Source organism: Clinocottus analis, unplaced genomic scaffold (genome assembly GCF_023055335.1).
Source record: "Clinocottus analis isolate CAN_PGR_092001 unplaced genomic scaffold, fCliAna1.0.p SCAF_8, whole genome shotgun sequence".
In the NCBI taxonomy this organism is placed as follows: Eukaryota; Metazoa; Chordata; class Actinopteri; order Perciformes; family Cottidae; genus Clinocottus; species Clinocottus analis.
In genome coordinates, this window is record NW_027176240.1 from 5,300,502 (window position 1) to 5,328,463 (window position 27,962).

The window sequence follows — 27,962 nt, forward strand, 5'->3', positions numbered from 1 at the left end:
ATCCTTACATGAACAGTAAAGTGACGCGGGGAAGCACGGCTCAGTGTCGAACCAGTCGAACTCGAACCCAAATGACTTCCTTCCACTGCTGCACAAAACAACAACAACAACAACAACAACACTCCCTCAAGTACAACACCTGACTCTGATGTCATTTGTGTGATTCCAGCCAGCGTTTGATTGTCTGAGTGTTGAAACTGGTCCAGATGTGTTCACCAGTCCTGACTGGACTTCTGTTTGATGAATTTCAGGCACAAGTAATACAGCGCCATGAAGACCAGACAGACGGCCAGCAGGACCAGATAGCACGAGTACAGAGGATACTGGTTCATGTTCATGGCTTCCACCACCTCAAAGACAAACACAGAGGGTTACAGGATAAGAGGGCGGACCACGTGCAGTACGTTGGTTTTATTAGTTGTGTTCATTTATGTACAATTCGTTTAGTTTTCAATAATATAATTTGGAGGGAAAATGGGCAGAAGGAATGTCGTGCTTCTGTATTTGTGTGTCCGTTTCTGACTCACGTGTATGCCGTCCACATGGATGGTGAGGTTTCTGATGGTGACGGGGTAATCGTTGCCTCGGAACTGCACCTGCAGCATGCCCTCAAAACCCCAGCGCATGAAGGAGGCGTGAGAGAGCCACGAGGCCACTGAAAGGTCAAGAACATGCACGGGTGTGAACGCCACACACACTGGCCAGCTGATTCTCTGTCCTCACATGTTAAGGAGAGGTGGGGGCGGAGGGGGGATGTATCCATCTCCTCACCAAGCCACATGTTCTCCAAGCTGATGACGAAGCCTCCGGTCAGATAGAAGACGGTGAAGAGGGAGTTGCCCATGAAGGCGGAGGTCTGCAGGGTGGGCAGCGCGGCAGCCACAAACAGAGCCATGGCTCGGCTGCAGTAAACCATCAGCCACACCAGCAGGAAGTTGAGCAGGAAACGGCTCGGCACCTCGTTGAGACCGGCCAGCCAATAGATGGGCAGGCCGTACACCAGGGTGAACACGCAGTGCTCCGGTAACTCCCCCAGGATCTGAACGGGGAGAAGGCAGCCGGTAAAATCTACAGAAATTCAGAATTCACACATTCTGGATCCTTGATTTTGGGTGCTGTATTTGCATGGAGACACCACAGAACTGTACCGAAGGGACTCCAGCACGGAGCGAGACTGACCCCTACTGGAGGTCTCCGGGGTTTACCTTGGCAAAGAAGTAGGAGGTGACGGAGTACATGCCGTCCTGCAGCTCGTGGTAGAGCATGGCTCTCTCTGTGTGACCTGCAGGGAACAGGAAGTGAGGCCCATGAGCATTATGACCTCTCGTGTGTGGGCGTCTTAAGGTTAAGGATTGGAACTGTTCCTCGGTTTTCTGCACGCTGATACACAATACAGCAACAAATAGCAAAAGTAATAATATTCCACTCGGAGGCTTAAGTGCACTTGAGTCGTCACTTCACCTTGACCTCTCTATCTTGAACGTGACTCAGTGGACTCAGTCTCGCTATCTCTGTAGTTGATTATGAAATGTCTCAGGATCTGAGAGCAAATCGTGCAACTTTATTGCCCACAAATCTTTATCATGACTTTAAGCCTTTTAAGAACCGTTCTGAACTTTCAGCATCTCAGTTCTGGTTTGTCTTGTTACAGTTTATCTCAAGTGACAATGCACTTCTGATAACTGAGTTCTCAGACTGCTGTCGTGACTCACATTTAGCGATGACGTCCAGCACCACAGCGAATGGGGTGAGAGCCCCGATCATGTAGAGCAGGGCTACCGTGTCCTGGATGGACAGGCGAGTCTCTCCAGCCCCGTAGTAGAGACAACCGACCAGCAGCGACATGAGGAGGGCCTCGAGGCCGTGAACCAGCAAGGTGACCAGGTCTCTGAAGTCATTGTACATGTGCCGCCTGAGGGAGGAGATGAACACACAAAGAGGATTACGAATTGTTGATTTGTTTTTTTTGTTTTTTTATCTCACAATGACCAATAAACAACCAGCCACGATGAGAAGACCGCACAGTTTGTGCACCGAGCAGAGAAGTCCAAATGAACGGAGAAATTATTCAAAAAGTAGAAGTACAAATGTAGAACTTCAAATCAAAAAAGACAAAAGAGATCACACCCCAAATGGTCAATCTGTATATGAGTGTGTGTGTAAACAGACATGCTGGTCTACGTCTGTGTGAGCTGTTCTTACCTGATGAGAATCGTAAACTGGTGAAGCCGGCCAGGCAGTCTGTTACTCTGCCTGGAAATAGTGACGACTTCCTCTCCTTTAACATTGCTCATCTGCTGAGGGCTGCAGGCGGGAAAACACTGTCTGTGTTAGCGCGCCAGAAACCAGTTTCCAATACATTATTAACATGAAAGCAGGAATCTAGAAATGCATGAAGTTTACTTTGAAAAGCGTTGCATTCGCAGCAGTAACTCAAATACAAAACACAAATGATGTCGTCACTCAAAACACAGCTGAGTTGTTTAACTGCTAACAAGTTGCCATGCAGCTGCTGCCGCGGGAGAAAGGAGGCAACGAGAGGAGGATGAGATGAACGGAGACGTGTGAAAAGTTGGGAACAATATGTGAATGTCGAGGTGAAGAAAAGGTGGCGAATGGGAGCAAACTTAAAGTCGCTGCTACCTGTCGGTCTGTGTTGGTGCTGCGTTGGTCCCAGCTGGCTTCCACATGTGATTGTCTGTGTCTTGGACCTTTTCCAGGAAGCGCTCAGCCAGAACTGTGGAGCGCTCCAAACACTCGGCCTCTCGCTCTGGACTGCGCCGGTCTATACTGATGAGATCAACTGGACACACACACACACACACACCAACGAAAGGCGTTTAATATCATCATCAATCTGATTTTTTTATTTATTGTGCATCAGTGTCACCTTTTTTTTTTTAGCTAAATTTCCTCTAAGCCAATGAGTTTGGTTGTGATAACAACTGTCAGAGATGATTTGGGGTGCCAGAAATAAACATTTTAGAATTATAAAAAACACTTAACTTCGCTCAACACAAAAAACTATGTTATATATTCAATTTAAACATAGAAAATAGAGTTACGATAAGAAAATACAACTTTTAATTATGTATTTTTTGCAAAATATATATATGTTTTCCTTTTCTGTGCATCATCATAAACCAACATACCAGTAACACATATACAAACTATTTTCCCAAGGGTTTTCTGAAAATTATACTTTTTTTTAAATTATTCAAGTAGGCCTCGTGGTTGAGGAGATAATCAGAATTTAGTATGGGTATATTATTAACCATTTTCAGAAAACAGGGCTCGACGCCATCAGGTTAACGCTGTTTTGACAGCTTTCTACACACACTAACCATAGAAGTCGGAGGGGTTGCAGTATCGTGGGCAGGGGTACCCGAGGGAGGTGAAGTAAGGCACCATGTCACGAGCGGCGCCGCAGTAAACGGCTGAACCCGACGACAGCAGGACGACGAGGTCGAAAAGCTGGAAGATGTCAGACCGAGGCTGGTGGACCGACAGCAGCACGAGGCGGTTTCCCCGAGCAAGGCGGGACAGCGTGATGACCAGGTTGTGGGCCGTGAAGCTGTCCAGACCTGACGTGGGCTCGTCCAGGATCAAAATACCTGGAATGGAAAAACAGCAGATGAATAATCCATAAAAAGACATGACTTCCTGTCTTGTTGGCGGTAGGAGGGGGTTGTGGAGAAGCGGAAGGCTGAGGCCTGGGAAATGTAATTGGAGTTCATCTAATCAGGAGAAACAGTGAGATGTGTGCAGAATACTTCAAGGTATTATATTGTCTATTGCATCTTAATATTCCACCGCAGGAAGTTAACCTGAGGCATCCTGAAACATACTGTTGAGTTTGAAAGGCTGTCTTTGCATATTGATAAACTGCATGACTATTGTTACAGATAAATAACACTTAATACCTTGTAACAGTTATTCACAATACCTTTAATTGCAATATAACACACTTTTATGATTAAATTTACAAGCTTAAAAATCAAAGCCAAAGGGGGAAATTCAAATTATTTTTTATTTTAAAAATGTTTTCTTTTACCGGGGTTCCAGAGAAGCTGGACGGCTATGCTGACTCTCCTCCTCTCTCCTCCAGAAACGCCCCTCACGTAGCTGTTTCCCACCCTGGTGTGAGCACACTGTCGCAGCCGCAGCTCTGCGATGACATCATCCACCTGGGACAGAAAACAGCACAAACTTTGTCACATGTGCAAAATGTGTCTTTAAAGCACACAGAACAGTTTTTTTTTCAGCTCATACTTGTATATACAAAGTGTCCTCATGTTGTGTGCATCATTTGCTTGTTTTAGTCTCACCCTCTGGTCCCTCTGCGCCTGAGTGAAGTGGGTGGGGAGCCTCAGTTTGGCAACAAAGGCCAGCGTTTCCCGGACGGTGAGGTGAGGAAGAAGGCGGTCGTCTTGGCGGACATGAGCGATGCTCTTCTTCACCAGCTGCGGCGTGTTGGGTTTCCCGTTAATCAGAACCTGACCGGATGTCATCGCACCGCCCTCATCGCGACAAGTTATGATGTCCAGCAGAGATGTTTTCCCACAACCTGGAAAGAGACGATTATGTATTAAAAACAATAATAATGAAGCATCAAACTAAAATCACTGAAAAGTCTCAAAAGGCACGGAGCCAACGACAAGACGTTTGAGCCACTGATTAGTCTCAAGTTGTAGCAGATGTTTTGTCTAGTTCATGCAGCAGCTGCATAAAAAAAATACAGGTTTTATTGTTTTGTAATATGTTTCATGTTGTAAATGTGAAATGTGCTGCTGACACGAAGGCAGCTGGAACAAATGACATCTTGATTAACCAGGGTTTTACATTTATAACCCTGATTACATAACAGCCGTGTGCGTGTGCATGTGCATGTGTGTGTGTGTGTGTGTGTGTGTGTGTGTGTGTGTGTGTGTGTGTGTGTGAGTATGTGTCACCTGAGCTGCCGATGACGGCCAGCATTTGCCCGCTGCGGACTCGGAGGCTGAGCTTGTTGATGGCTGTCTGCTTGTCTCCTTTCATCTCCCACGGCATCTTGAACTCTGATAACCTCTCGTACCACGGGATTTGAGCCGCCGTGTCCACCTGGGACCACACACACACACACACACACACACACACACACACACACACACACACAATTAAGACATATGTATACAGCAACACGTGCAACCTGCAACAGTTAAAAGCTGAAGAGGAGTGTGCATGAGAGCAGGGCGGCTGCCCGTCAGTTACCTCGTAGTGCAGGTTGTTGACTTCCAGTTCATTGCACCCGCCGCTGTAGGTGAAGTAGAGGCTGCTGTCTTCCTCAGAGGAGAACAACTCTTTGTCTTGATGCTGTTCAAGAGGAGTAGAAAGGTCGACTAGCTTTAGAGAGGCAGGCACTCGTCCCACATTTTTATCTGTGTCCATATCGAGAAGAGCAATCTCAAAGTAAAGATCAGCAAGAGTAATACAACTGTTTTTTTGTTGTTTTTTTTTAAATTATAAAGCATTATTTTTAAGTTGCTAAATGTTTTAATAATATAAATAATTGATGAACTGTTTTGTGTTTGCTTGCTCACTGTGTCTGTTAAAATCTTTCTATTGGAAAAAGTACACAATGCTACATTATCTGCAATTTATATTACACTTTATCAACTCACATATTGGTACTAATAACTTACGTTATTACGTTGTTTTAGTTAGGCATTCATTTTATGATCACTGTGTGCATGCAAGAGTATGTTTGAGTGCATCTGTGTGTGTGTGTGTGTGTGTGTGTGTGTGTGTGCAAATAGTTGCCTGAGACCTTTTGAGGCTCCAAAGTCCATTTGACAATGTCATTAAAATGACCATTATGTAATATCTAAATATAATACATGTCAAAAGGCAGCACACGCTTACATCACATCTACTGTACATTGTAATAACTGTACATGTCATGTAAAATAGCTGATGTGACAGTTTTCAGACCCTCCTGGTTCCTTTTCTTCATCATATTAATCTACAGATGTTATTTATGTTGTATAGACATTCAAAATGTTGCCATTGTTCATGCAGCTGTTCTAACCAGTTGTTGCCTGATGTGATGACTGAAATATCACAACGAAGCCTTTGTTTTTATAGCATACTAGAGATCAAACTAAAACAAATATAGTGCTGATTTCTTTAGATAGAGTTAGAGTTAGAGTATGGACTCTCAAAGATATAAACGGCCTGATGAATAGAAATACATATTTTAAGCATTTGTGGTAAAAATGACTGCCTATAAATTCACAGTAAACTAATTCATCTTCTACAGAATAAATAAAAACTACTTTGGTGTCAAACATGTTGGCTAGAAATATTAAAGCAATGCATTTTTAATGTGGATGTCAAATAAATAAACATATTTTTTTTTCAAATTACGACCCACATAATCACTAAAACTGGACTCTTTTGACCAAAATACCCACATTGTTATATTCAATCTGACTGGGCACACAAAGAGAGTTCAGAAGCTCACTGATCTGTGTAACAGGAGAGGAACTTGTGATCCCATAATGAACTGACCTGTGAGGAGCCGTATGCATGGTTCAGGCCAGTATCTGTGTCCATGACCATGCGAGTTGCTGGTTGACGTTTTGTTGGGTCAAGAGGTCAACGTCCCTCTTTTCCTTCCTCTGTCTGGTTCCTCTCTTTTTCTCTCTATGGGAATCTGCCTTTGTTGCTCGTTGTTCGTCCGTTGTTCCTCTGTTCAGAGTTCCTTCTCCCTGTTAGATCGGTCGACTCCAGTCCAGCTGAATCTCCTCTCGTCTCCTCCTTCCGACACAAAGCGTCCAAACTCATGTCATCTCAGTTCTTCACCTGCTCTGTCTAGTTACTTGTAACCTTTCTGGTCCACAACTTCAGGACTGAAGTGAGACGTACAGGCAGTCAATCTACTTTTTTTTTTTTGGTCTTCTTTATAGAGCTCCAGATCAAAGTTCTCTTAGATAACACCAGCGTTCACTGTGTGTTTATGGTTCCTGAGAGACACCGCTGCTCTCGCACTGCAGTTCTGACCGGGCCGTTCTGGGTGCAAAGAAACAAAGTCTGGGTCTGTAAGACAACTCGTATTTGGAGCTTCGGTGTCTGTCTACGAGTCATGTGGATACGGACAAAGTGATCTGAGACGGACTTCACTCACGGCTGTTTGGAGTAGCGGACTGGCCGGCGACATGAACACATCTTACTCAATGCGGTCGGTGGAGCCGGAGAACGGGAGCAAAGTTGGAGAGTCCTTCAAGTTTGTGTCGGAGGAGAAGAGGGATGAATGGGGGGCCGCTGGAGAGGAGCGATCAGAGCCCTCCTGTTGTCTCAGCGTCAAGAAGATCTCCTACGCAGTCAGGTAAAGAGTGTGCAAGAGGAGGACTGAGAGACAACAACACTCTGAGAATCATTACTCATCATTATGCTCGTACACGGCCAGGTTTGAGTCAAATGATCTGCAAGTCTATGATGGCAGAAGAATAAAAGTAATGCAAGGGAAGCTGCAACATTTTGTCGACGTCGTGTCAAATAATGCACACTGCTGATTGAGGAACACATATATACTTTTTTTAATCAAATGATGACTTGTGTGTGTGTGTGTGTGTGTGTGTGTGTGTTTTCTAGTGAGCGTGTGGGTCCGTGGTGGGACTTACCCAGCTACAAGCAGCGATGGACTCGTCAGATCCTCAATGATGTCTCCTTCCACGTGGACAGCGGGCAGATTATGGGCATACTTGGCAATTCAGGTTCGATCTCAGCTCAGTCCAAAGAGCAAAGAGTTTAAACACAACAATAAAAATAAGCCAATCAAATAACTCTTGTAGACACTGTTACATATTGAATAAGAGGGTAAATAAAGGCAATGCAACTAAAAATGTTCTGAGATATGAGAGCACATATTTTAATATTGTATGTCATACGTATCCATGTGTGTGTGTGTCTACATCTTGCCTTGTAAAGGCTCAGGGAAGACCACGTTGCTGGATGCCATCTCAGGGAGGATTGGAAACCGCGGCACGCTGTTGGGCGAGGTGTTCGTTAACGGCATGAAGCTGAAGAGAGAAGAGTATCAGGACTGCTTCTCTTACGTACTGCAGGTAACACACGGACATAAAGTGCACACTGAATAAACACAGACATATGATATTTATTACTTTAAGAAGTTAACCTAGTTTTCTGGATATTTCAAACTGGGCCTTCAGCTCACGCTAACAAGAGAAAAACACAATGAAACATTCATTGTTTGTAGACTGGGAACCATTTGTTTGTGAAAATGCATCAATAAGGCAGCATGAAACTGCTGAACAGCGAATAAAGAGTATAGAACCTAATCCAATGCACTTTTCACTGTGCCCTAGTTCTCATCACACACTGACATCAGGTAAAACGTTGCCACACGGTATCACAGTTTGTGTGTTTTTAAGTTGCCTGTGTGGTTAACCATCATTAATGCCCAAACTCGATGAACACATGCACCATTTTGCAAAAACTCCTGAAAAGGTAGCCCTGGCCTCTGGATGAAATTAACTAAAGGCCCTTGCTGGCCTCCTCATACACTTAATCTCTCAATGAGAGGTGCTCAAGTGTATCCAAAACTTGAATTAAAAATACTGGCTTAAAACTGGCCTTGCTTCCTTTCAAATCATCTCCCTCCTCTAGCTGATAGCACCCCTTCTCTGCTCTCTAAGCCTTGTCATTAACTTCTCCTGCTAAGCTGTAGATGAGGAGGTGATATGAGCTCCTGATATTAAAGTCATTCAGATGAGCGACCGAGGAGAAGTGGGATTGGGAGGCGCTGTGTGTTAATTGAGGCAGACAGCAGGTTCAAGGCGTACATGTGTGTGTGTATGTGTGTGTGTGTGTGTGTGTGTGTGTGTGTGTGTGTGTGTATATGTCTGGGGCAGAGGTATGTTCCAGTCGGCGTATATGATTATATAAATAGGATGGATGGATGGATGGATATATACTTTATTCATCCCCGAGAGGAAATTTGTTTGTCGAAGTAGCAGCTTACAGACACACAAATAAAAATAACAAGGATGAAAGATTTAAACAATAGAGAAAGTGCAAAAAAATGCAAAGTATGTGTAGTGTAGTGTATGTGAAGTGTATTTAAACATGTACAGTAGGTACAAATAAATGCTGTCTGTGCACTACATGGATGTACGTACACAAAAATACTGTCTATAAATACTCTGAAATCTACACTTTTCTGTTGCTAATAGTGTGAAGCATGGATGTTTACAGTAAAGTTCACACCAGAGACACGTTAGGTTTTATGATATACTGTAGTTTGAATACTGACGAAGGGATATGAGGAATATGGAAGAGACAAAACTGATATATGCTTCTTGGTGGAGATTAATTACTAGCAGTATTGTAATAACCATTAACCCATAGGGTTGTTACTTATCTCTCTAGTAAGGAAAAAAATGAGGAAGCTATTTACAATATATTCTCAAAATATCCTTCATAAATTGTGTCTGCCTCACTGCATCTGACTTGTTTCTTGCCATTCATTATATTTCTTTACTCTCTCTGTCTCTTTCTTCTCCAGAGTGATAACTTGTTGAGTTATCTGACAGTGGAGGAGACTCTGACCTACACAGCTCAGCTGGCCCTGCGGAAACACTCGGCCAAAGCTATAAAGAAGAAGGTGACTTTTGAGAGCCTCTAATGCTCCATCCACTCAATCTGATTTCCACAGCTTTTCTTCCAGCTAGAGAAAATATCTTTACTCTGCCAAATAGTCACGGCTATTTCAAAGAATGTTACGTCCAACATCAGGATAACTAAGAACACAAACTAGGTATAATCATTTCTTTATAGGTCAAATGAGTTGGATAGGTTATAAATGTGCAACTGTCAAGCCTATGTTCCACGTTAAACCCAGATGTAAACTCCTCACTCTCACTCAGGAACCCTCAGAGAGGAGTAATACACCAGACATATTTCTAATAATTAAAACTATTAGGAACATTGTTTGAAGTCAGCCTTTGTTGGCAGATTTTGCGATTCGTAGTCAGCTGACCTTTGACCTCTGACCCCTGTGCAGGTGTCGGCGGTGATGGCCGAGTTGAGTCTGAGTCATGTTGCCCGCAGTGTTATTGGAGGCCGTGTTTTCCCAGGGATCTCCGGGGGCGAGAGGAGGAGGGTCTCCATTGCCGGCCAGCTACTTCAGGACCCAAGTGAGTACTTCGGGAGCTGGGAAATATGAGCTTTATACGAACTAAAGGGTGCTGCTGATTAAAGGTGAATAGAGGTAAAAGCCATTATCTCTTAAATCCTTAAAGCTTTACAGAATTCAAATGAGGAGATGTGGAGGAGATAAACTGAAGCATTAGAGGTGAACACACATGGGTCGAGGATTATACAAAAAGAGCCGTGGCACAATATCAGAAAGTTTTGCTCTCTCTCTTTAGTAAATGATTAGATATAACACATACATATTTCATACATTTGCTGTTGGAAGCAACAGGACTGAAGGCAGGACCAAGCTATCCAGAGAACAGAAGAAAGTTCACTCCAGAATCCATCCCTCCCCAAAGATTTTCAGAAGTCCACGCTAAGAAACAAAGGGATCGAAGTAAGAGAGGACTCAGGAAAGGACAGAGAAAAGGACGGAGGGAGAGATGGAGAAGCATAATGAAAGACTGGGTTATCACACCACAAAGGGAATGAGCAGAGACCCACCTCTGTGTGTGTGCGTGTCTGTGTGTGTGTGTATGTGTGTGTGTGAGCCTGCACACGCTTGTACTCATCCCAGGTGTAGTTTATCAGGTCTACATTCCTCCAGGGAGATTGAAAGGTCTCAGTCCTCATTCAGGATTAGACTGGCCATGGAAACACACACACATAGAGTCACACAAAGAGTAATGAGGAGTTCCCATTCGCTGCCTCTCCAATCAACCAGGAAATGAATTAATCTCACAATTAAAGCATCTGCTAATTCCACTCTGCTTTCATAATGCAAAGAGGCAATCTTTTAATTGTTCTAATTAGAGTAATTAACAAAAAAAAAAGAAAAAGGACTCACTTATCTTCGGCCCCGCTGAGAGTCCTGCATGTGCCACTTAATAAAAAGTACATTTAAAAGTTTTCCAACTGAAAAAGAAGAGAAAAAAGTTATTGTCCGGCCTTCCTACCGTTCTCGATGCGGCAGTGTGTGACAAACCTGCGTCATTGGGGTGATGTCATCGCAGGGGTGATCCTATTGGATGAGCCGACCACGGGCCTGGACAGCATGACCGCGAATCAGATTGTGGTGCTGATGGCGGAGCTGGCCAAGAGGAACCGCATCGTCATCGTAACCATCCACCAACCGCGCTCCGAGCTCTTCAGGGTGAGTGTCCAGATAAACTTAAGGAAAGAAGAAAGACTGACTCATAGACAGACACCGTCTATCTCCGTCTTGAAACATTACCCATATGGCCATATGCACATCAACACAGCTTTTGTTTGCTGTCTCATGTCCGAAGAGATCCCCTTATAATGACATTTTAATGGAAGAGACAGGGGACAAAATCCACGGTCCTCCTTCTGTTGAGGTTATCTTCAAAAGTTACAACCTTATAAGTATGGAATTTCCTCTCTTTGTTTCGACAGACGTTTCTTTGCTGAGCTGCAGTGGAGGGATAGAAACTATAATAACTTCAGCTCAACTTTAGAAGTCATTTTCACTCAGAAAGAAGGTTTTGGATTTTGTCCTCCATCTCTTACATTAGGAAGACATCTTGTCTCTGATATTTACAGCAAACAAAAACTATTGAAATGTACATGCTGGCATGTGATTATATTGATCCTTTAAACACGGAAAACTCACCATTTTCTACCGAGGCAGAAGATCATGCGTTGTGGGTTAGCTGATAGGCATTGCTGAAGATATTAAACTATTGGTGTGTGTGTGTGCGTGTGTGTGTGTCCCAGGTGTTTAGCAGGATAGCGATCATGACTCGGGGGGAGCTGGTGTTCTGTGGTCAGCCCGAGGAGATGGTGGACTTCTTCAGCCAATGTGGATACGAGTGTCCAGAGTACTGCAACCCCTTTGACATCTATGGTACTGCTTGCTATGATCATGTATTGTAAACTAAAGTCACATAGCTATAACAATTACAACAACAACAAGAATATGAACATCTTGACAATCTACAGTATATAAAATAACAAAGAGGGTGTGCATTAAACGTTGAAATATTCAAATTGCTGTGATGTCACACAGTTGACTTCACCTCAGTGGACACACGCAGCAGCGAGCGGGAGGCAGCCACCTTCAGTCGCATGCACGAGATCACGTCGTCCTATCAGAGGTCTGCCATCTTCCAGAGCATGCTGGGTAAAGTGGAGCAGAGCCTGCAGCGGGTGGACAAGCCGGCCATCCCCTTCAAGAGCAAAGAGTCACCGAGCGGTGCGGCCAAACTTGAAGTTCTGCTCAGGTCAGTGCTGAGCGAGTCTTCAGCCCCCTTGTGTAGACGTCATCTACAAAGGCAATACTTATTACTGCCTACTACATAAAAGATATGATTATTGAGTAGATTATTCATCTCGTATCCTTCTGTACCTCCAAAGACATTGAGTGATCGCTTCTGTATCATCATGTTATCTCTGATTCTTTTCTGTCCCTCTCTTTTATTTCTCCCTCTGACCCTTTGTGTGTCGCTATCTGAATATGTAGCCAATGACACGTATCATCACCTGTGTTTTCATGTGTTTTTATGTGTTTTTTCTGTGTCCAGGCGGACGGCAAGAAACCTGTCTCGAGACAGAATGGGTGTTCTGATGCGTTTGTCTCAGAACCTGATCTACAGTCTCTTCGTGGCCTTCTTTGTGATGCATTTAGACAACGACGTCAGCAAGGGGGCCGTGCAGGACCGCATCGGCATCATCTATCAGAGCATCGCAGCGTTGCCCTACACCGGCATGCTGAATGCTGTAGCTCTCTGTGAGTTTCACACCATGCATCTGCACGGAGCGGGGAAAAACATATTTTTACTTTTTTATTTTATTTTGAAAGCATTCCAAGTTTTGACAGAGAGGTCAGTATTCAAACACTAAACGAAAGCATTTCTATGAAGCAGCTCTGTGCTGAACTGGTGTGACCCTCAAAAAAAACAAAAAAAACAGGAATGTCCAAGGCTATTTAACTGATAACATCACACACAAAAAATATCTACAAAAGATGGATATGATGACTTTAGGGAAATTCTGCAGAGGATAAAGTGTGTGTGGTCTATCACCTGAGTAAAAGTTAAACAGCGCGTTTGAAACGTCTTTATCTCAGCCGCGTAAGCTGGCTTATCTCTCGTTCAGTAGGTGAAAGGGGTCGGCTGCCTGCAGGAGTTTTGTTCCCTTCAGCAGAAATGTGTGAAGTCGAGCTTTGATTTTGCTCGGTGAAAGCGCCCAAAGAGACTTCATGTGCTTTCACGTCTCTCGTAGGTCAGAGCACAAGATGAAGAGATGAGTTGTGAGTATAGTACTAGTGTTATAGTATACAACCGCAGTTTGTCATCATCACACAGTAGATGCAGTTTGCAGTTTACCTACACGGGCAGAATGACCTTTACTCCATTTAGAGATCACTGAACCCAAGAACCTTTTGAGACCTACACCCATACTATCAATATTATCTGGTTCTATATGTGTTAGTATTTATAGCGGCTGAGGTAACCTCAAATACAGATAAACGTTCACACATTTACTGTATAGAGAGAGAAACAACTACAGCTCAGGGCCTATTTTAGGTCCTGTATACTAGTAGGGCTTCATCAACTTTATTTATTTCATAAATAATCTTGTGGTATGTATTGTTTTAACTTATTATATACATAGCTTGGACACACTTGTTTTTAAAAAATATGTATATATATATCTCAAGAGATTTTTAAAGTTAAATTAAGGTTAAAGAGGGATAAACAGCTGTTGAAAGGTGTTGGCAATAGGTAATAAGGCTTTAGCAGAACATATCTTAATATTAATTTCATACATTGAGTCTATGTTAAAAGATGATGAACCAGTGAAGGATATTGGCGATATGGGGTGATTATCTCTTCTCTGTCTTCTTCAGCTGTCAGCTGAGTGTACAATCTTAGCTGTAGGCCTCTGGCTGTCACAGATACTGAGGATAAGAGATGTGATAAAACACTGAGCTGAGCAGAAGACAAACTAGAGTCAAAAAGTGATTAAAAGCACTTCACAAGCACCCAAAACAGCCAGAGGCAGTGGTTTGGAACGGCATACTGACCTTGAATCTTACAGATAAAGACTGATAGGAACAGGTTTACTCAGTTGTCTGAATGAAGCCAAGAACATCTGCTCACTGAAGCATGGACTGTTGGCAAACGGCCATGAAGACATCAAGGACCCGGCTCCTTGAAGCAGGCATGAGGTCTTCATGCAGCATGTTTTGTTTTATTATCAGTATCATTACAACTTCTAATATTTATTGAAGTAATTTAAAAGCTTCGTGGACTTTCAGTATGAAAGGTTTCTCCTCTTTTCCACTCATCACATTGTCTTCTCTCCGTCTGCTTTTCTCAACAGTCCCGGCGTTGCGAGCCATCAGTGATCAGGAGAGTCAGGACGGTCTGTACAGCAAATGGCAAATGTTTTTAGCTTACATATTCCACATCCTGCCCTTCAGCATCCTGAGTGTTTTCATCTTCACCTCCTTCCTTTACTGGTGGGTAGTGTGTGTTTGTTCGCCATGGGGCATCATAGATTCAGTAGATCTCACATTTGATACGTCCACCTTGTTAACAACCCTGCAGGCTTGTTTTATTAGTTTTATTAAAAGGCCTCTACCAAACTTTTGAGATGTTGCTTCATGCCAAAAGTCTTATTATACATTTAAAAATATCTTTCTTCTTTTTTATAACTTTTTACAAGAAATAATCAGACTGTGGGGTGCATCAATAAAAATGTTTTTTGGCGCATTTTTTGGCGAAAAGTGTGTGGCCTTGAACCAAACTATTATTTGCAAAACAGAAAATAAATAATTATAATATGTGGTAAAATAATACTATTATGTTAGCTTAGCATATATCAATTTGTTACAATGGAATTAGTAGTAATATTAATGTTATTAGCAGTACTAGTAGTATGTTCACATATTTATTACAAATATTTACAGTACTTTGAAAACATCAATAATGGAATAACATTACACAAATAAAAACAAACAAACAAACATTTTAAATGTATTATTTTGGCATCACTACCTTGACCTTAAAATGACAATTAAACAGTTTGGTAAAGCATGTTTTTAGGAAATTGTTTGACCTTATCAGACCTTTTTGGTTTAATCGGGTGACATAACAGAGTAATATCTCTATAAATGTAATGTCAAAAAAGGATGCGCACCTTTGAAAGTCAGACCTATTTCTCATTGGGTCTGTAGTGTTTTTGTTACAGCAAAATCTAGTTGATGTTTTAGCCTAAATCGAGTTCAATTCAACACATTCTTCACTAACTTCTATCTTTTGCCCCTGATCCTCTCAGGACGGTGGGGATGCATCCAGACAGCATGCGCTTCCTGTGTTATTCTGCTGTTGTCCTGGTGCCACATATTATAGGTGAGACAAGTAGACTTACATGTACGAGCTCCCAAGCACACATTTACAGTCATCGTCTATTACTTCAAAGCCAAGGATTGTGGGGACTTGCTAGTCTACGTATCTCCATGTTTTATCTCCTATAACTCTAAAAACCTTTGTCTTTATTGTCAGTTTGCCGTCAACACTGACAGGGATAGACCATATCAGTGTTTATATACAGATAGTTTTTCCTCAGGTGAGCTGTTAACTGTGGTGCTATTGGGAGTGTTCCACGACCCCAACATGGTCAACACCGGAGTGGCTCTGCTCAACATCGCAGGGATCTTAGTGGGATCTGGCTTCCTCAGGTGAGGCAGCCAATAGGTTTTCAATTGAACGAGAGTGTTGAAGTAACTTATAGCCAGGCCTGTTGTGATTTGGACCTCGAATAGGCAATAAGCTCTTCAATGTGAACGAAGGCTCCAGGTAACGCACCTTCCTCTTCCTCTTCCCCTCAACAGGAGCACCCAACAGATGCCGATGGTCTTCCAGTGGCTCAGCTACCTGACCTTCCAGAAGTACAGCTGTGAGCTGCTCATAGTCACCGAGTTCCACGGACTCAACTTCACATGCAGTAAGTGGATTTTAACGCGATGGGAGCACATCTTCTGCTTCAATTTACCCTGAGAATGAAAAGGGACCCATAATATATAATCCATTAAAACTTATATTTACAGCTCACAAACAATGTACCTTAAAAAACATTTTAACACAATCTTTTGCCAGTGATTTATGTTGTAAAAGTTATATTACTCTGCCCTGACAGCAATGGGAAAGTAAAATCTAGTCCTGAATCACATTTGCAATAAGGGGAAAATGTAATTAACTTTAATATTTTCCTCTGTTAATGCTTTTACACATGCTCTATGTAATGTATGAGTTCAGTATTCATAACAGACTGAAGGACACTCACTGTTTTGGGAAACAAAGCCGTCTTTTAAACCAGACTAATGGTTGATGTTTTCCCTCCGGTGTGTTGTGCTGTTGCAGATATTTCCAAACCTTTGCCGGGAGCCTGTATGATCACTCAAGGCAGTCAGATCATCGATGAGGGTTATCCTGGCGCTCTGTCCCGGTACACACTAGACTTTGTCCTCCTCTACTCCTTCCTCCCTGCTCTCCTGCTGCTGGGCATAATCAGCTTCAAGATCAGAGACAAGCTTGTACGTCACTAAAACTACAGACCCACATTCGTGGTTGGGGGGGTCTTTTGATTAAAACTGCAATTTTTCTGGTTGAGAAGATGTAAAATAGATTTAGAGAAAAGATTTACACTACGAGGTCAGTCTTTGAAGATGAGGAATACTGAGGCACTGCAGCTCCTGCTAACATGCATCATCTGTGTCTGCATCTTTTCCACCAACATTTAAGGAAGATGTCCATAAAAGCACTTTTACAGAATAAAGTAATATTAAAGGTCAGAACAATTAGACGTTTTGAACAATGCCCGTGCAGGATGCAAAGTGTACAGTAGAGCAAGGTTAAAGTAATCTATAATATGCAATATATATGGACATTATACCACCTGATATGCAGCTAAATAACTAAAAAACCTGCTGCTTTAACACTGGATGAACTCAAACAACATCTGAGACGGGCCGCACAGATTCTACTTAAGGTCCTGTAAATATCTGCAAAACTTCATTAGTTTCAAAGTATCAAAGGAATTTCCACATTCTAAGCACAAAAATGTCCCTTATATATTACATTGTTTAAAACACATATACATATATATATATATATATATATATATATATATATATATATATATATATATATATATATATATATATATGTTGTGATTGTAATTTAATTTATCATGAATAGGAAGTGATGCTTATTGTAATATTGTTTATTTTTTTCAGAGAACATTTTAACATCAGTATACAAGTAGTTTTATTTTGTTTGAAATAGACACAATGACACAAAAGGAAATAAATAAAGCAAAGTGTATACTTTATGTACATTGATATAATCTGTGGTGTATGTATGTGTGTGTGTGTGTGTGTGTGTGTGACCATAAAGTTGGTTGTCTCTCATGTCTCCAGCTCCAGTCCTTTCCATGACTTGGATGCATTCCTCTTATACTGCTCCAACTCCTGAAAAACAAAGAGAGAAGAAACAACATTACACCTTTTATTTATCATTGAAGTAACATGAAAAAAGTGCATGCAGTTGTTTAGACATATGCTATAATGCAGAAATGCATGCAAATGTTTTATAGAGGACGGAAATGCATTTACAGAGTTTGTTATACACTCGATGCGCTGTGAATACTTTTGTAAAACAAATAGACAGAAGAGTCTTTGGGGATTCTAGAAATACCTTCAAATCTGTGACTTACTGCTTGTTAAATTATGGCCAGGATGTTTGAAAGATGATAGTGATTGATCCTTGTGACGTAAATGTAATAATAACACCCACAAACTGGGTCTAAAAAGGTCCATTTACATGTCACTAACTTTTCTTTTTATACATGTACTCTGTTGCTGTAAAACTTTACCCCATGCATCTTAGTGGTTATCCAGACTAATTACATTGTGGCATGGCAGGTTCACAGCATCAGGTGATTCAGTCAGCAGTAACAGCAATGTGACGTTACTAAAGTTCAAGTGGCAGAGTGGCTCTGCGACAAGCCGACAAGAACACTGCTGTTGTCTGAGTTTATAACCACGATATCTTACAGCCTGTTACAGAGACACTGACAGAAACACTGCTGCAGACTGCTGAAGGACACAAGGTTACTCCAAGACATTGACCTTGTTTAAGACAGGTGTGGAGCATAGAGCTCAAGACAGGGCTCAACAGGAGATCTGCTTTCTCACTGATAAAGTGGGAATTCTTTTTAATTTAGCTGATCCATTTGTGTTTTTTCTGTGACCTCAATTCACCAATTACATATACACACTCAAGTTATATATATATATATATATATAAAAAAAAGAAAAAAAAGTATACATAACCATTATTACAAATCTTGAGCACTCTGAAATGTCACCATGTCTCAACCCTGTTGCGTCACAATGTCGACACTACTTCTCTTAATTTCCCTCCTTATCTTTTCTTAAGACAGTGAGTTCAAAGATAAGGGTAAAAAAGTCCAGATAGTTTTGGTTCATCCTGAATTACCATCATACCGCAAACTGATGAGTAATGACACTGATTACAGGAGTTCATGATGTGCTTGGCCATAGTATATAAGAGTTCAGAGTTTACATGTGCAGCTGTAAAGTAATACAACACAAGCATGCGATTGGTCAAGATGTGCTACCTGGTCTTTCTGTGCTCTCATGGCATCAATCTGAAGCTCACTGTACTGTGGGTCTTTGGCTGGATCCTTTAAGTCCCTCTGCTCACTGGTATTCTGCAAAGACAAAGTCAGTTAGATGGACAGAGATATATTACAAATGGAGAGTTAACAAAGGTACTTATTCATGTAAAAATGCATATTCATGAAAAGTAATGCTGTGAATATGATTGTCCAATGTGAGGGGGTTCATTTCCTTAAAAGGTTGAGTGTGTAGGATCTGGCGACATCTAGTGGTGAGCCTGCATTTTGCACCAAACTAAAACTTCTCCCGTTTGGGAGAACTAAACCAAAAACACTAATAGAAAAAAACAAAATGAATAGCCCCATCTCGAGCAAGTGTTTTTTTTTTGGAACTTTTTATTTTATTTTCTTCGTCACATCAGATTCCTCCCTGATTCAAAATAAACAAACATGATAAAGCAAGTAACCAGTACACATTCCTCCAGGAGGGCTCATGTGTTTGGTTTGTCTGTTCTAGGCTACCGTAGATACACGGTGGTTCAAGGGACTAAAACACAGACATTATTATTTCCGGGGTGACTATTCACTAAATAAAACGTGCTGAATAGTATTATTCTGCCAATAAATCCCTCCAAATGACACACACTGTACCTTTAAACATCAGAGGTTAAATCAGTTGCACTCTGCAATACTAATGAAGACAAAGGTGCCGCCAGTGAATAAACTACCTCTTGGGGGAAGACGCGTTTGTAGACTTTCTTCCAGAGGTCCTTTGGGTTTTTGGCATGCAGAGATGTAATGTCCACATCAGTAGTATGAGGGGAACCTAAAGCAATACGAGCATTATTTTAGGCAGTCAAAAAGTATTAAGGCAGGAGGTGGATCTAAATATTGTGTATATCTATTAACTCTGCACAGCAATAGCGTTTGAATTACATCTAAATGTATTACTGCTTTTGGCCACCGAGTGATGCTGTACTCACCTATTTGGCTGAAGGAGTCGGAGCCCGCTGGAATGACGAGAGGCTTGGTGGAGTCACAGGACACAGTTATCCTGATCACAACATTTAAAAAATGATTAGAAAATACAACTAAAACCAAAGCATTCAATTTCACTACTGGTTGGTGGACAATCAGTATCCTCCTCACCCTTTGTCCAGACCAAAAGCCAGGTGGGAGAAGAAGCTCTTGGTTTTTGACATTAAGCTTTCCGACTTGATGTTGGTGAACTGATGAAAAGATTTTTTTTTAAACAATGGGATGAAAGATAATTGGATCAGCAAGAGTTGATAGACTTGGTGAAGCAAAAAAAAGATAAAGTGCATTGAAAGTTATGTTAAATATAAATATATTGCATGTACAATCAAAGCACACTTACAATAAGAGAAGCCGCGTAGTAGTGGGCAAGAAAACGCAGTGTTTTACAAACCACTTTCCTCTTGTCTGAGTCAAATTCCTGCAACACATATGGAAAAATGAAGCTCTTCCTCAAAAATGTAAGAAACAAATTATACCAGGATCTAAGAAGTTGCAACAATGTAGCTGTGACTATAACACATCAGATCCTTTAACAACTTCTCTAAAAAACACATTTAAGTTGTACGAATAACAAGCACTTCAAATATCATAACACATATGTCATTTAGCTGGCAGCAGACCACCTCAATAGATAACACTTAGGTTGAAGTGTGTGTTTTACCTGAAAGATATCATATTTGCTGCCAATAATCAGGAGAGGAACAGGAAAGGGACTGATCAGCTCTCTGTCCTGTAGACAAAGTCACAGTTAACTCAGGATACATGGACTATCAAACATCTGCACTGGACAAAAATAATGAATCACCTTTTATCTTATCTTATTTCAACTTTGACTACAATGTGAGGTGTGAGATTTGGTGAACGTTCATTTTTATAATAGATGGTTTTCACAATGTTTGTAAGAAATGTTGTCTTTTACATTTAAATTTGAAACATACACACATTTTCCACGAGTCTAGAGCATTAGCATTCCTTCAGAAGTTAAAATACGCCACTTTGTGTTGCTCTGAAATTAAAAAAAAAAAGATGATCTGATATAATAGTGAGTGTAAAGAGCTGATGCCTTACAGGATAGTCTTTAGGGAACACGCGTGCTGCTGAATGAACGGGCGGCTGGTGTTTGGCTTTCTGTGCTTGTTGTGCCTGGGAAGAGACTTTGTCCAGCTGATTTTGTGCTGCCTGCAGCAGCTTTTCCATGGTTTCCCAGAGGGCGTTGGGTTTAGACAGGTCCAGAATGAGGATGATAGAGAGAGAGCTGGGAAAAGACAGGAAGGATTGCTTATTCTATTCAAGGTTGTGGGGGAAATTGAGTCAATTCCAGCTGACATAGGCAGGTTAGACCCTGGACAGGTCGCCAGGCTATTCATGTTCTGAACATGTCGATCATTAAAAACAGTAAACAAACAGATCTCGAGAATAGTAACCCACTTGATACAGACGGCAGTGATGGGGATCTGGACCAGGTCTGACAAAGAGGTCCCTCCTCCCAGTTCCCATAGGTGGGCTATGTCTTTGGGCTGAAAGACGAAACCAAGTTCAAGTTAAACATGTAGTAGAAAACCAGTTGGATAAAAATCAGTTCATGTCACATAAATTCACCAACTTCCACAGTGAGACTGGTGAATTGTTGCTCCATGTGCTGGAGTACTGGTAGATTTGGTGAATTAATGTAGTCTTTTATAGCTCTCCACAATGGTTAACTTTCCACACAGCTTATTCTAATCAATCTAAATAAAAACACTTCATAGTTTGAAGAGGCCACTAATTAGCAGGACAAGTGTCCAAGACTAACAAGGGGCTTCCTTACTGTGTTGTGTCCTCGGGCCCGTCTGCCAAACGTGTACTCCAGCGCCAGAGTCGGCTTGGATGGTTCATCCCTGGTGGATTAAAAAAACAATATTATTGTTGTCAAACAACAAAGCCAACGCTTAAAGAAAACGATCATTTCATTTCATTGTGTTTCATATGAGCTGTTTCAGTTTAACATTAGTCTGCATGGGAACATAAAATGGGTTATTGTAGGCCTGGAGCTGCTCGTTTTGAGATTGACCACACACAGGCTCACCTGTCGAGGCATCTGAGGAGGATGGACGTTTTACCCTGGAAAAGAAAGCAAAGGTGGGCTCATAAGCGAAAGTACAACGTATGAAGCTCGTAACAAGACATGAGTGCTTCCATGAGAAGTGGAGAAATGTCAGGTTTTTGTAGTGCACGACGGTAAACAAACCCCTGTTTTGCTCCCCATGAGAAACACGGTCCTCTCGCTGACCGCCTCCCCTCGGTCCTCTTCCCCGCCTGCGGCATCTCGGCTGTGGATCTCCGCCGCCGCCTGCTCCCACAGCGTGTCTGAGCTGACAAATATATCACAAAAGTAAGAAATAAACATGCTATTATTCCTATGATGGTGTTAGAAATAAGAAAATGGGCACAAAAACTGGTCCTTACCTTATTTTTGGCATCACATTTGATATGTAACCAAGTTTGACAACTTGACAAGCTAACAGCTAGCTACCAAGAAAGGAAACCCGTCCAAACGTTGCCAGAGTAACGGCGCAGTTTGATGACGTAAAGTTGTTACTCTCAATGAGCATCGTGGGAAATGTAGTAAGGGAGCGGAACAAAGTTAGACTTGTATGCTCCATAGCCTGTTTAGCTCTAGTTAAATAAGTCAAACTATTATAGTTCATAAGCATATAGCAATATATTTTTTTAGTAAAAAAAAATTGGATGACTGTTATAGAATACCAACTGTGTTACATTAATTCCTCTAGTTATAGACAACATTATCTAGGTTATCCATGGGACACAGCATAGCATAACATCTCAGTATAGTTGTTGGCCTTTGTGGGTTTCCGAAAGGGAACATTGCAATGTAACCTTAAATGTCTGGGTTTGTTCCACAAACTGTTGTATAGCAAATGTGTCTTGTTTTAAAAAAATAAAATAAAACTAATCTGTCTTTTTTACTTTGTGAATTCACAGGTTGATTCCATTCATCTTTTGTAGTTAGTTGAACAATAAATCAAACCTGAAATAGTTTAGGAACACTTCTCTTTAATAAGAATAAAATAAAACATTTATGCAGCAGACAAATAACTTATCATCCTTGTTCAGTTGACTCACAAGCAGGCAGACAACTCCCAAATTAAATGAAAAATTACATTTTACAAAATGCTGTACAAGAAATTGCGGCATCCAGTTTATAGCAGAGATTTCTTAAAACATAACAGCTGATATCTCCAGTGAATCAAAACAAGGCATTTCTCCATGCAGTGATCTTTAAAAATGTTCCTTGTTCATAACATCCTGAACTAGTTGAAATGTTGTTGTTTTTTTTAGGTTAAATCCTTTAAAATGCAGATGGAAAATAGTGAGATGCAATGAGATGGTCCGTCATGACGTTTTCCTGGGCTGGTCACAATAAGGCACATTTTCTAGTAGAAGGCTTGCTCTCGGTCGAAGCACTGAGACAGAGAAAGAGAGAAAATAAATAGCGGACATTAGGAAATATCATTGGAATGTGATAATTCAGAGACAATCAAGATTCCTGTTGTATATTCTTTGAATATACACATTTTAATTTCTAGCATAGCACATTTTTTATTTATTTTTTAATTAAAGATGGGAGAACTGAAATATAGCATACAGAGTTTCTTATCTCCAACATGTTCCATTTGCATCACACCCTCTCGAAGAACAGCTTCCACATTTGAGCCCATTTTGATCATCTGTAATAGCAGAATGTAAAGAAGAGCGTAGACAGATTATAAGACAGTGAGCCCCGAGGCTAAAACATGAAAAACTATTCAAACATAGCGTCCCCGTTTGTTTTGCATCTTTTGCAGGTTGAATATAAATCTAAAGTAAAAAATAAATTGGACTGATTATCTGCAGATAATCAATATGAAATGATTTAGATCAGGATTAAGAGCTACATCTCTGCTACGTATGAAAGACCTCTTTGGTTATCAATCCAAAAAGTACAATCTACAGAAACACATCATACCACTTTAGGATGCACTTTCACTATACCTTCATAATGTTTTCTTCTGACGTTTCGTTTTTGTTATTCCGGAACTCCTCGTTGATCTTTAATCTTGCAGCTTTGTGGAAAGAAAAAAAATAGATATGCATTTGATAGTGGACAGCATGCATTATTTAAAGTTATCTACTGTTTGCAAAGGGTTGGTAAACAGCAATACCAATAAAGATAAAGCCAAATCAAACCAACATACCACATAACTCACCTGCCAGTGCTTTGGCATCGTCTTTGAATACAGCTGTCCTTGTTCTGTGCAGCGCTTTAAACGTGTTTAGGACCTGCAAGTATACAAACGTTCAGCTTTTAGCAACATCAGGACCTTGACCGTTGTTCCTTGAATAGAAGCAGTCTTCAGCAATTTTAGCAATCCCAAAAACCCAACACATGCTGTCACGTGTTTTCTGATTTTAACCAGCAAAATAAACGAAAAGGTAAGCTTGTTCACTGACGTTACTTTTCATAAAACAGGATCATATTCTGTTCTCACCTTCAAACGAGTGCCCATCTTGACTTTTTTAGCTCACTTCCTGCTTGAAGGGGGCGGAACTACCCAACGTCCAATCAGTACAGAGCTTTGAAATGACGCGTTCTTGTAGCCAATGAGTGTTCGCTGCAGTTTCACGAAGCCAAAAGCGGCGCTGACAGGCGCTTCTTCTGCGCTAACATGGCTGATGAAATGGCTAAAGCCCAGGCTGCCCAGCCGGGCGGAGACACAATATTTGGGAAAATTATTCGCAAGGAGATCCCTGTACAACTGCTCTATGAAGATGACAAGGTATGCATGAAACACTTTCACACGTTGGCTGCAATAAGTCACATTGCGCCTTGCAAAGTGACGTCCAGATAAACGTTAGCTCTGGGCTAGCTTTGCAGAAACTGCCGCTTTACTGTCATTTTGTAAATTGGACAAGTGTGTTATGTGTAAATTAGGGTCGTTTATCACAGAATTAAACACAGTTGACTTTCAGACTTCACAGGGAGTGCTAGGAGAGTAAACAGAATCATATACATGGTTTAGTTTTTGTACTGCATGTTATAACAGAAGTAATTGCTCATGTTACATTTGCTGCCACTTGGCATCTGCAGACAGTTCGGTCTCCACCAAAGTGTGACGAGGTCCCTTCTGCCTGCTACTTCAGCAGTGGGCTGGATAATGAAATCTGAATGAACACAAATAAAACCATTAAACTGTGAAGCTGCTTGTGTTAAAGTTACCAGACGTTGTGAGAAGGCAACATCCACAATTCACTTAGCAGGAAAACAACAGTGCTTCTTAAACTGGTTTCACTGCTTCGTGTTGTGTTTATTGGTTTGTCATTTATGTAACCACACAACATTTCAGCTGGAACAAACATTGATACAACTTTTAAAAATTGCTTTGCAACCACATTGTCGCACATGTTTTTCTCACTTTCACACTTTTTGCCATCACACTAAGCTCCAGAAGTTGTTGTCTTTTATTTATTCTTATTATATGTAGTTTCGAGCGCTGAGAGCCGGGGCAGATACATTTCAATTGTATTTATTAATGTTAATGGCCATGATTTAGAACTTGAGGAATACTTTTGAATGAAAAGTACTTTGAAATGAATGAAAAGTACTTTATTAATCTCCAAAGAGAAATTTTAATGAGATAGACAACATATTAGCAACATATTTGTAAATAATACAGTCCAATAAAACATAATAACAACATCATAGCAGAGCAGATTCAGCCAACACACAAACAACTGAAGATGAAGTCACAATTCACATTGATGGAGCATTTATTGCAAAGTATAATTCTTAATTTGTTTTATTTATATTTCAGTGTGTGGCCTTCCCTGATATTAATCCTCAAGCTCCAACTCACATCCTCGTCGTCCCAAAAAAGCCAATTGTTCAACTGTCAAAAGCGGAGGAGAGTGACGCTGAGGTAAGTGAAATCACATGACCTAGATTTTATGAAATGATTTCGTCCCACTTTCAGAGATTTGTCCAACAAATAGACCACTAGATGGAACCCTTTGCACAACAAAATGCTGTCTATGAACACTACATTTTAAACCATTCATTCTTCTCTTCGTCTCTTAGCTGTTGGGCCACTTGATGTTGGTTGCAAAGAAGTGTGCTGAAGATGCAGGACTGTGCAAAGGCTACAGGATTGTCGTCAACGACGGGCCGGACGGAGGCCAGTCCGTCTACCACATCCACATCCACGTCCTGGGTGGACGCGTGATGCAGTGGCCCCCCGGTTAACCGCGTCTCCCGGCTCAGAACATCCTGACATCAATGTTTACGACAGTTTTCTGACAATGTGGACCGTTTAACTTCCTCTAAACTGGTTTGTCGTGGGAAATGCAAATCAAACAAAACCTGAAAATTCAACAATTATAATAAAATGCACCTCACAACAACAGAGAGCGTCTTGTTTGTCTTTATCTAAAATTCCTCAAACTAGGCTTCTTTTTTTTCACACAAAGAAAACTGTTGTTATACATTTTCTGCACTGTTGGGATTTCAGGCACCGCTCCTCACGTTCGCTTTGTGCCTCTTACAAGCATATAAGTGGAAGACCGAATTGGCCTGCTGCTACTGTTGCGACTAGAAAGCTAATCACTGGGGTTGAAGAAGTCATGGGTCTGTATAAAGTAGGTCTCATTATTGTTTTCTATTAAGGAGTTACATGCTGTCATCTGTTACCATGTGTTGCACAAGAAGCCATGTAAGCACTTGCCTTTATAGTAAAATAGGGTTTAATCCTTTGTACTAAGCACAGCACTTAGCTGCTGTAGTTTGAATATTCTCCTTCGTGCTTGAACATGTAAAACCAGATTAATAGTTTGTCCAGTCTGTGGTTGCCTTTTCTTTTGTGAAAAGATTCAAACACTTAATAATGCAAATGTTTTAACAGAGTTCAGGCATCACAAAAGAGTCGCCGAGTCATTTGCATTTTCAGCTGATTAATAGCATCGAGCTTAGACGGGTCTTTTATTCAGTAAGAATTATTCTAATTAAATCTGAATGCCTTTTCTTTTATTTAAAACGGCCGGTCGAGTTTTTATGCAATCCAGTTTTTGAATCAATAACTACTGGTTCCTTGTCTGTCGGCTGCCTTTGTAGCGAGACAAAGCTTAAATTCTTGAAACAGTATCCCAGAGGAATTGTAATCTGAAGTCAAGTCTTTTTTAAATGCCTAGTCAAATAAAAACAGAGAAACAAGTGAATGGCTTTTGTTTTATTAACAGTAAGAAACAATGCAGATAAATGAACAAATATAAAATGCATGAACATCCACAAAATATTAAACAAAAAATAAATAAAATGTATTTTTCTTTACAAAAATGACAAAGCACGCTGATCAGGTGACACATGTAGAATTAAAAAGTAAACATGTACCTTGCATTCACAGTCCCCGAATTTCACTTCTTTTGATAAAACGGGGAGGAAAAGCAAAAAGCAAAAAAACAGGATGATTAGAGGCTTCGTTTGTACAGACAGAATAGTTCCAGAGAGGCAAGGCAATCACTTCTGATATTCTCTGTCAAACCATTTGACATTTAATGCAGCCTTTCACTGCTTCTTCACTACTTCTGTATGAAAAACACCACAATCTGATGTGCAAAATAAGAGAAATCTTTTAGACAATTATGTCTTTTTCTTTTCTTTCAATCAATACCCTTCTATAGACAAAATGGGCACTTTGAGGCATTGAAAAAACATTGTACAGTACAGTATAGAGAGAAGGACATGAACATGTATTCTGGTACCTAAATCACTAGTATCTAAGTACTAATATACTGCCTTTAAATCGTCTTACTCTAGAACACAGACTATAAGATGAAGAAAGGTTCAGAAAGTGGTTACTCCCCGTAAAGTAACTAGAAAAGCAGCGAATGAGAAACGGGTTAACGATACAGTCTCTGCAATATGACTGTATCAGTACGCTGGAACTTCTCCCCTGGATGGAAATAGAACAATGCAACTATATACACTGAGAGATGTCCATGACTGCCTCCACTGACCTTCCTCAAAG

General features: G+C 41.0%; 5 protein-coding genes across 7 annotated transcripts in view; 2 read left to right on the forward strand and 3 right to left on the reverse strand.

The window, feature by feature from the left end:
- Nucleotides 1-22,455, reverse strand: part of dync2li1 (dynein, cytoplasmic 2, light intermediate chain 1) — a 53,532-nt gene extending 31,077 nt beyond the window's left edge. Inside the window, exons 1-13 of one of the 2 annotated variants that reach the window (XM_068568114.1) lie at nt 22,351-22,455; nt 22,133-22,256; nt 21,971-22,005; nt 21,713-21,782; nt 21,334-21,422; nt 20,974-21,160; nt 20,567-20,635; nt 20,246-20,323; nt 20,017-20,096; nt 19,851-19,921; nt 19,596-19,693; nt 18,868-18,960; nt 17,587-17,695 (exon numbers count right to left, since the gene is read on the reverse strand). In XM_068568114.1, the coding sequence (XP_068424215.1) occupies nt 17,633-17,695; nt 18,868-18,960; nt 19,596-19,693; nt 19,851-19,921; nt 20,017-20,096; nt 20,246-20,323; nt 20,567-20,635; nt 20,974-21,160; nt 21,334-21,422; nt 21,713-21,782; nt 21,971-22,005; nt 22,133-22,256; nt 22,351-22,364 (1,071 nt within the window). In that variant the 5' untranslated portion in view covers nt 22,365-22,455 and the 3' untranslated portion in view covers nt 17,587-17,632. Of the gene's footprint in view, nt 1-17,430; nt 17,696-18,867; nt 18,961-19,595; nt 19,694-19,850; nt 19,922-20,016; nt 20,097-20,245; nt 20,324-20,566; nt 20,636-20,973; nt 21,161-21,333; nt 21,423-21,712; nt 21,783-21,970; nt 22,006-22,132; nt 22,257-22,350 lie in introns of those variants that run through there. The other variant, XM_068568113.1, reaches the window with a different exon arrangement.
- On the reverse strand, nt 41-7,766 carry abcg8 (ATP-binding cassette, sub-family G (WHITE), member 8). Of its 2 annotated transcripts, XM_068567951.1 has the most exons (16): nt 7,662-7,766; nt 7,166-7,354; nt 6,922-7,050; nt 6,550-6,798; nt 5,251-5,352; nt 4,953-5,100; nt 4,329-4,567; nt 4,055-4,187; nt 3,345-3,614; nt 2,644-2,803; nt 2,203-2,304; nt 1,713-1,912; nt 1,206-1,282; nt 772-1,039; nt 528-655; nt 41-350 (listed from the first exon to the last, which is right to left on the reverse strand). In XM_068567951.1, the coding sequence occupies exons 4-16, from the start codon at nt 6,598-6,600 to the stop codon at nt 213-215; spliced, it is 2,016 nt and encodes a 671-aa protein (XP_068424052.1). In that variant the 5' UTR covers nt 6,601-6,798; nt 6,922-7,050; nt 7,166-7,354; nt 7,662-7,766; the 3' UTR covers nt 41-212. The 2 variants fall into 2 exon arrangements, with proteins under 2 accessions (XP_068424052.1, XP_068424051.1); XM_068567950.1 differs by having other exon boundaries at nt 6,550-7,050.
- abcg5 (ATP-binding cassette, sub-family G (WHITE), member 5) lies at nt 7,197-16,771 on the forward strand. Its single transcript, XM_068567952.1, has 14 exons — nt 7,197-7,366; nt 7,633-7,754; nt 7,969-8,105; nt 9,566-9,664; nt 10,064-10,196; nt 11,211-11,350; nt 11,935-12,064; nt 12,227-12,440; nt 12,741-12,946; nt 14,545-14,683; nt 15,502-15,575; nt 15,793-15,904; nt 16,058-16,170; nt 16,587-16,771. Exons 1-14 carry the CDS (start codon nt 7,197-7,199, stop codon nt 16,769-16,771), a joined length of 1,974 nt encoding a protein of 657 aa, XP_068424053.1.
- Nucleotides 22,456-22,939: 484 nt separating the features above from the next.
- lyrm7 (LYR motif containing 7) lies at nt 22,940-24,484 on the reverse strand. The gene is made up of 5 exons (XM_068568730.1): nt 24,435-24,484; nt 24,153-24,225; nt 23,938-24,008; nt 23,552-23,633; nt 22,940-23,369 (listed from the first exon to the last, which is right to left on the reverse strand). The coding sequence occupies exons 1-5, from the start codon at nt 24,450-24,452 to the stop codon at nt 23,299-23,301; spliced, it is 315 nt and encodes a 104-aa protein (XP_068424831.1). The 5' UTR covers nt 24,453-24,484; the 3' UTR covers nt 22,940-23,298.
- Nucleotides 24,485-24,569: 85 nt separating this feature from the next.
- Nucleotides 24,570-26,345, forward strand: hint1 (histidine triad nucleotide binding protein 1). Its single transcript, XM_068568729.1, has 3 exons — nt 24,570-24,722; nt 25,758-25,862; nt 26,021-26,345. Exons 1-3 carry the CDS (start codon nt 24,612-24,614, stop codon nt 26,183-26,185), a joined length of 381 nt encoding a protein of 126 aa, XP_068424830.1. The 5' UTR covers nt 24,570-24,611; the 3' UTR covers nt 26,186-26,345.
- The last annotated feature ends 1,617 nt before the right edge of the window (nt 26,346-27,962 follow it).

Bases quoted from the DNA above. Each gene is read 5' to 3' on its own strand.
- hint1 (XM_068568729.1), top strand. From the start codon at position 24,612: ATGGCTGATGAAATGGCTAAAGCCCAGGCTGCCCAGCCGGGCGGAGAC. The intron at 24,723-25,757 runs GTATGCATGAAA...TTTATATTTCAG, and splicing joins TGCTCTATGAAGATGACAAG to TGTGTGGCCTTCCCTGATAT. The intron at 25,863-26,020 runs GTAAGTGAAATC...TTCGTCTCTTAG, and splicing joins CGGAGGAGAGTGACGCTGAG to CTGTTGGGCCACTTGATGTT.
- abcg8 (XM_068567951.1), bottom strand. From the start codon at position 6,600: ATGGTCATGGACACAGATACTGGCCTGAACCATGCATACGGCTCCTCA. The intron at 1,040-1,205 runs GTAAACCCCGGA...CTCCCCGTTCAG, and splicing joins CCTCCTACTTCTTTGCCAAG to ATCCTGGGGGAGTTACCGGA. The intron at 656-771 runs GTGAGGAGATGG...TTGACCTTTCAG, and splicing joins CTTGGAGAACATGTGGCTTG to TGGCCTCGTGGCTCTCTCAC.
- abcg5 (XM_068567952.1), top strand. From the start codon at position 7,197: ATGAACACATCTTACTCAATGCGGTCGGTGGAGCCGGAGAACGGGAGC. The intron at 12,065-12,226 runs GTACTGCTTGCT...GATGTCACACAG, and splicing joins CAACCCCTTTGACATCTATG to TTGACTTCACCTCAGTGGAC. The intron at 12,947-14,544 runs GTGAGTTTCACA...TTTTCTCAACAG, and splicing joins GCTGAATGCTGTAGCTCTCT to TCCCGGCGTTGCGAGCCATC.
- lyrm7 (XM_068568730.1), bottom strand. The intron at 24,009-24,152 runs GTGAGTTATGTG...CTTTCCACAAAG, and splicing joins CGATGCCAAAGCACTGGCAG to CTGCAAGATTAAAGATCAAC. The intron at 23,370-23,551 runs GTATGCTATATT...TCTCTGTCTCAG, and splicing joins TGTTGGAGATAAGAAACTCT to TGCTTCGACCGAGAGCAAGC.